General features: G+C 32.6%; 1 protein-coding gene across 1 annotated transcript; it reads left to right on the forward strand.

The window, feature by feature from the left end:
- Nucleotides 1-103: 103 nt before the first annotated feature.
- On the forward strand, nt 104-6,690 carry LOC108380955 (uncharacterized; the record flags this gene model as incomplete). The annotated part of the gene is made up of 5 exons (XM_017637356.1): nt 104-313; nt 1,714-1,890; nt 1,971-2,269; nt 5,747-5,892; nt 6,368-6,690. Coding segments are annotated over 5 exons (1,155 nt in total), but the record flags the coding sequence as incomplete, so codon positions are not given.
- Nucleotides 6,691-8,138: the final 1,448 nt, after the last annotated feature.

The raw sequence follows: 8,138 nt of genomic DNA on the forward strand, positions 1-8,138 counted from the left end.
GCGCGAGCAAGGAAAATGCGACGTGCTTAGCATATTGGAAAAGGAGGTAGATAAAAAAAAATAAATACATTGATAAAAACTCTCAAACTTTTCCATTCTACAGGAACTGCTCCTGTCTCCACGTGAAATCGCAAGGCGTGAGCGCGCGTTCAAGGTCTTCAACCAATTATATTACAACAAAAGTTGGATTGATGTGCTTTGTTTGAAGAGTTTACGTGATAATCCTAACCTATTGCTGCCACAGTGCAAAGTTTCCACCCCTTTTCTACACCATCTAACAAACAACAAATATGGGGTGCTGAAGAAATTTTTGGTAAGTTCAGGAACAATATTTTCATCAGCAAAATCTCAGGGAGTATTGATCGGTATTTGCTTTCATTGAGCAGATGCGTCTTCAGACAACTCGTGGAGATGTTTACTGGTCACTTCTGGTGGCCTAAAAACCTCACTATGATAGGCTTACATGACAACCTCATGTTGACCTGCGTTCGCATGGGTTAGGTTGAGGTTTTGGGCAGCGATTTGTTGAGGGGAGGGACGAACACCTGAGCTCTTTAGCACCCAAATAACTTTTGTGTCCTCCACTTCACTTCAGGGCTTGCAATCGGTTTGATAACAGTCCCATCGGTAGTGATGAACCATCTATGGAACTACCGTTCTCTCTCTGCTAACCTAGGATGCTAGCCTCCATGGAATCCCTAAAAGTTATCTAAATTTAAACTACATTTTTATATTAGATATATTCTGTAAGAAAGAAGAATACCGATAGGAATACAATATTTAAACAGTCAAGCAAATTTCAACCTCTATGGAACAGAAAAGCCATGATTTTTTTTTGAAAGAGGTCAATAGTCCAAAACGTCTATATTTTTTTTTTTACAGCATTGATGATCCATTTGAAGACAAACCCTACTTCAAAAAGAGAATTTCTCTAAAAATTAAAATTTATACATTTAGGTGCATAAATTTGCTTGTTGCTGACTCTGAGTGAAGAAAATTTATAGTGATCTAAAGGTTCAGTTAGGCTCGATTTAATTTGCGTAACGAAACCTAATATATTGGCCAACACAAGATATTTTTGTTCAGGAACTTTTTGACGTAGCTTATAGGCGGCACAATGACAATTAGCTGAAAAGGAATACGCAAAAACAAAATTTTTTTCACTTCTAGATAAGTGGATGGGTTGAGTAATTAGTACTCTTAAAACCGTATACATATAAGCCGTTCATTTTCTGGACTGTCTGTTAAATTTCCGCGTTCTTCTCTTACCGGATAATATGTCCAAACAATAAAACTCTTTAGATTTTTCAAAGCACAGCGAGGTAAGTTAGCTAAAAAAATATACTGAACACTACGCCCAGTATGGAATTTTATATCCTGATTGCGATTACTTAACCCTGAATGTCCAAAAGACCTTTCGATTTGTTAATAAATGCCCAACGAATCTTGGAAGACAAAATCCATATTTTAATATTTTCAACTCAGGTCAGGCGTCATATTAGACCACTTTGCACTATTAAGTTGATCCGGTCCCATGACGACAGTTGATGATTCTTCTCTTTTCCGTTCGACGGTAGCTTAATTTTTTTACATTTGGTGGTTTCAACTCCGACTATTCAATCGTACAAATAATGACGAAATCGAAATATTCTAACTATTAACCAGCTACTTTGTGTTTCATGTTTATAATGTATGTATATCATTTATTCTTAGAAAATGCTTCAAGCCCGCAGTCCATTTTATAATGAACAAATGCTTAAGTGTCCGGATAAGAAAGTTTGGGAAAAACATCGTGAGACACATTTGAATCATATACAATATCAGACGCGTCGAAATATGCTAACGATATTGCGTACGATTCGCCAACTTAGGGCCAGGGGAAAACTTGACGTAAGTATTCACTTTTTTATTTGTTGCATATGTATGTGTGTAAAATGTCTTATACCCATATTAATTTATAAAATTTAAAGAAACTCAGTAAATACATCGAAGAAGTTATGGGCGATTATGTAGTGCTAAAGACACATCGCGTCATGCCCTGGAAATTCGAATTTTTGAATGAAGTCTACAACACATTGGCGCTGGCTTATATCGATCGTTTCATTCAACCGAGTGATTTGTCATCGGCACAAAATAATGCAGGTCACTTAATGCGATTGCTACGTATTCCAACCGATAAGAACAAAGATCGTCAAGTGAGCTTTGTCTTCGGCGATAAATCCACCTATCAAGAACCGGATGCTATTGACTATACAATGATCGCTTACAAGTAAGTATGACTTTTACACCTAACCATATTACAGAGTGAATATGTCGAGCACATTATTTAGGAAAAGCAATAAGAAAAACTACAGAGCCCGCATGACGTTTAAACGCCCTAAAGTTAAATTCCCTAGAAACTATTCCAAATGTTAGTCAGAGTTATAAGCTATCCGGGTGCCATATTTCATCTGAATTCATGCAGGCGTTTCCTAGTGAAGAGGGGGCTCGCATATTGCCGGTTTTCAATATCATCAAATTTCAAATCACCTTATACCGATAAAAAGAAAATTCTGACTTCAAAAATTAAAACCTTATCACACATCTACAGTCTTTACATCGCAGTCTCATATTTAAAACTAGAAAGAATGGTGCAAATCTAATGACCTTGACACCCATTTTTTAATATTTCGTAAACATTGGGTATAAGTTAACAAAATTCGACTTTTCACAGTCTCTCCTTTTCAAAAGTATTTTCAAACTAAAATCTTCTTACATCTCTTTAAGTTATGAAATAAGTTGAATTTGATTTTCAAACGCGTGGAAACCCTCCTAAAGAAATATCGTTTAGTAATTCATCTAAATTTTTAAATATGATATTGAATGTAACCTTTTAAGCAGGTGGCAACCTTCTTCAAACGTAAATGTGAAAACTAAAGATTTCTTAACACTCTTTCGTTAGACACCCGTATTTTAATATTTCCTATAACTTGTATATAAATTAATTAAATTCAACTTTCAACTTTTTCAAACAGGCGAAAACTCTATTCAAAATATTTTCCTAAATAACCTTCATCTGACAGACATCGTGATATATATTCTAATAAACTGATGATTAAGTTGAATTTAATTTTTTTTACATGTGGCAACCCTCTAAATATAGTTTGGAAATACAGCCTTGTCAAACCTATTTCGAGTGGTACCAATATTTGAATAAAGTAAAGTATAAAGTAAATTGAATTTAACTTTTTAAATGGGTGGCAACTCTCTTTGAGCACCTAAAAAATATTCTAAGTGTTCAAACTAAAGATTTCTTACACTCTTTTCTTTTGCATAATTTAACACTTTCTTGTTTACAAGTTAACTGAATTCGACTTTTCACACAGGTGGCAACCCTCTCCAGAAATTTTTCCAACTAAAATCTTATAAAACCTCTTTGGTCTGACACCCATATTGTGATACATATCTCAATTATTTAGTTCCTTTACTTCAAGTAGAATTTGATTTTTCAAACAGGTAACAACCGTCCTTCATGTAGTTTAGAACTTAGACCTTTCTCAAAAACATTTCGATTGACACCCATATTGCAGTAATTCATTTAAATTAATTGAATCTAATTTTTAATCAGATGGTAATACTAGTAAAACACCTAAATAATCTAAATGTTTAATCTGAAAATTTCTTAACCATCTTTCGATTCACACCCATATTGTAATTTTTCAGATACATAGCTTGCGAATAATTAATTTATATTTTACTTTTTAGCTGGCAACCTTTTCAAAATATTATTAAACTACAACATTTTTAGGCCTCTTGATATTCATTTTTAACCGACTTCCAAAAAAGGAGGAGGTTATCAGTTCGTCGGAATATTTTTTATTTTTTTTTTTTTTTTTATGTCTGTTACCGCATAACTTTGGACCACGTCAACCGATTTCGATAATCGGTGCATCGAAAAGGTAGTGTCTCAGAGGTGGTCCCATACTAATCTGGTTAAGATCCGATCAGTGGATCATGAGATATTTATATATATTTTTTTTTTTTATATGAGAGTTGAAGTCGGGTTTTTTTGCTAAAAATTACTTGTTTAATATAGTTTTCAAATAAATAATTCCCTTAATTCTAGTTGAAATTTACTTTTTGAAGAGGTGGCAGCCCTCCCCCATGAGTGTAGAATCGGTTCTATATATCTCCATACCAAGTTTCAGTCCTTTATCACAAATATTTCCCGCCATATATACTATGAAAAATTACGTTCATATGGGAGTGCCACGCCCCCTTGTACAATCGAGATTAAAAGCTACCCTATATTTTAAGTTGGGCTAAATGACATCAGTGTACAAAATTGCATCATTATTGGTTAAGTAGTTAAATCGTGAAAGCGTAACAAATAAACAAACTCACTTTCCGATTTATAATATTTCTAAGGATACTACCCTTCCCGCCTTTAGTTCATACATTTTGAAATATTTCTGCTTTAAGATTGTATGAACTAAAAGTGTGAAGTGTATGAAAAATTTTTGAAACACACGAATAAATCAATATATTTACAAAACTAGGAAGCAAATAAAGTATAACTGCGTTTTTAATTTTTCTCTATGACGTCAGGATTTTTTTAAATGACTTTGAAATTTCTAGGATATGATTGAATAAAAAAATTATTTAAAAGATTTGGTGCATTGTAGAGTAACAATATGGGTATCAATTAAAAGAAAAAAATCTGTAGAATTGGAAAAAAATTAATTTTTTTGTGCACCAAGATGAATAGTTGTTGAAAATGACCATTTAAACGTTTATCCTTGAATATCCAATGTTTATTTTTGAAAAAAATATATGTCAAGGACTAATATGCAAACTACCACATTCTCGAATTTCGTCCTTCAAACTTTATTAGTTTAAGGTATTGATAGTTACAATATGCATAAATGAAGATACTGGAATCAAGAGGAAAGATTCTTACATTTTGGAACATTTTATCATATTAATATCACGCCGCGCCAGATTGGAATTGCCCATAAGTACATACATATCTACTTTTCCTTAAGCACATCAAAAGAATTTAATAAAAGACTAATATTTTTAATATCAGCTAAAATATATTGTTATTTAAATTAACTTTGTAATGTACACTTAAAATTCGAAACGATACAAGAGTTCTGTTTCTAGATTCCAAAAACTATCGTTTGAAAAGTAAAAAGTATCGGTATCGAAAGGCAAAAATGTCGATATGGCATCGTATCGTATCTAATTTCGTGTCCCTACTTCTGTCGACCACAAAACCAAACGTGAACGTGATTTGTTAGTGAAAAAGATGGAAAAAATATTAATTTTGGGCGGGACGAAGTTCGCCAGGTCTGCCAACATCATAATTTTGAATTTTTCTACTATTTTTGAGTTCGCAGGTGTAGATATTTTGCCCATGATAAAAATATAGTAAGGTAGAACCGCTGAGAGTCACTTTTAAAATTCTTGACGTTTCCAAACAATTTAATTTTTAAATTTACTCACAAACTCACACACACAATTTTCATTTTCAATCTGAAGCAATAACAATTTCGAACAGTTTCAATTTTTTATTTTCACTTTTATATGATTTTAAAATGTTGGCAAACTTCAAAAAAAAATCCATGGCCGACAAATTGAGAGAACGGTTCTACCTTGCTATGTTTTTATCATGATTTTGCCTACAAGGAAACTCATTCAATAGAAGAAAGAAAAATGTGTACAAAACTTTCTGTTAACCGTTCGTTTTCACTTTATTTTCTAGAAAATATTTGGCTCGCTTGGAGAAACGTATTCACTTCGCTAAATACTCGATTGAAAAATGCTATTTATTGCACGAGATCGCCCGCAGTCATCTGCGACAGAGCCGATTTGACGAGTGTGTTTCGGTGGCTCGTAAAGCTATTGAAGGTATGTACTATATATAGTAGGTAGCTCTCCCGAAGACGTTAATATATTCTTTAATATAATTCAATGGCACATTCAATAAAAATCTTTTCTAAATTTTTACTTTTTTGAAGTCTAACTAATACAGTACTAAGTACAATACTCATATTTTTCTATCGCCCATTTAACTACAATAGCTCTGTTCCACACGTTTTCTGGGCTGGGTTCGGTATTGGGTTTTCTAATTAAAAATTACTTTCTTATAAATATCAAAACTTTTCAAAAGTTCCCAGAGCCTTAGAAACGCAACAAGTTCCAGCCTTCAATAAAGAAAAAAAAAACTTAAACTAATTTCGCAACTAACCAATTAAATTTCTTATGAATAACTCCCTTAAGAAAAAAATACTATGTTTGGTAGTTTCTTTCTATGTATATTTAGGTTACGATATGCACCTTTTATGTTAAAAATATAATTTTAACTATCCCAATTCTTATCTAGAATCGAAAAACTGCAACAGCAACGTTTGGCGCTTCTTAAGCACCATACTTATATGTAAGGCCCATACAGTTCTTCACAAGGTGGAACGTGCCAAGGAAATACTAGATGAATCCTATGCGGTAGCAAAGAGCTTGAATAGCCCTGAATTGATGTCTTTCATCGAGAGCTGTCGCCAAGTGAATGAGGCAGAAATATCATTGAAAAAGCGTTATCAGTCAACGGATTCGATCCGCAAGCGCAAAAGCAAAGTTTCGCTTGAAAGCCGCAACTCACAAATATCACAACCTAGTAGTGAAACAAACGATGAATTAAATGCAGCATAATATTTATATTCGAAAATTGTGGAAAAGCTCAACGATTAAAAAATATAGAAACTAAACAAATTTATAAAAATTTATTTGAGATTTCATTACGCTACTACCACTACACTTTCGCGTAATGATTGGTAAATTCATAATATTTAAATACATAATTATTTTTTGCATCAAATATCAACAGGAAATAATGTTACTCTTATGCCATGTACGGGTATCCAGGTGTGTGTAAAACGAGTGATTAAAAATATATCCGGACAAGTTGAGGTATAGGACATTTCGTTATTTTAAACAGCATAACTTTCCGATGGCATATCATTATGGATTTATTTCAGAGTAGACAAAAAAATTTTGCCATATTGACTGAGAATTAAGTTTAAGTAAAACAAAGTATGAATCACTATGATAGTTCATGCTTTCGTAAATTTCCTAATTGTTTTGACTCCCAGTTTAAATGTTATTGAAAAACATAACGTTTGGAATAATATATGTATATGGGATGTTATTTTTTTTTTGGCATCTTTCTACCCCATTGAGTTTTGAGTTTCCACGAAACGTTTGGTGAGCATCACAAGCAGGGTTGCCAGTTTGGTAAATTGTTACCAAAATTGGTAGAACAAATTGGGTTAGAAAAAACGTAATTTTTGTAGATTTTTGTTGAAGCATTCTGTTTAAAAAACAATTAAAGCTTATCGTTCCCGCTTTATTTTTCCTAGTTATTATAATATAACACATTTCTTGTCAGTGTAGTCTACCGAAGTAGCACGCTGGTGTATATTGGTATATTGGTGAATTTGTGAATTTTGGTACAATAAATCAGATTTATACCAAAATTCGTAAACTTACACCAAATTACACAGCAGTGTGCTACTTGAGTACTTTATTGCGTTGATTTTTGAACGCTTTAATGCACGCTTTTTATATACATTATATACATATATGAAACTTGTACCACCTTAATTTATTTATTTTATTTATTTCTTATTTTATTTTTTATGAATTTTTTTATATTTATTTTTTAAATTTTTTATTTATTTTTTTATTAAAAAAAATGTATATTTTTTAAGCTTTGATTCATATTCAATAAAGTTTTATTGTTAAAACCAAAAACTAATTTTCTTTGGCACTAAAGGGGTTTCAAACTCTTGGAATTTTTGTTGCTCAAAGAATTGAGGCCTATCTACGTACAGCTTTGGCATTGCGTTGGCTTTGGCGTCGCTTCATCAGCTGACTATAAATAAATGAATTCAAATGCAGCAGTCTACATAGCCAACATTTGGCAACACAACGAAGAACTCATATCTTTTCGCGTGCGTCGCTCGTCAGCTGTTGCAAATAACAAATAAAAATATGTGAAATATATTATCATTCGGTAGTATGTTAATTTAGTGGCCAAAGTATTCGCTGTCATGCGTTCATTGTAGCAAGCACTGGCGTTACCCGCGCTGCTGTCTAAG

This window comes from Rhagoletis zephyria, unplaced genomic scaffold (assembly GCF_001687245.7).
Source record: "Rhagoletis zephyria isolate East Lansing unplaced genomic scaffold, Rhagoletis_zephyria_1.1 Rzeph_scaffold_20923, whole genome shotgun sequence".
NCBI classification, from domain to species: Eukaryota; Metazoa; Arthropoda; class Insecta; order Diptera; family Tephritidae; genus Rhagoletis; species Rhagoletis zephyria.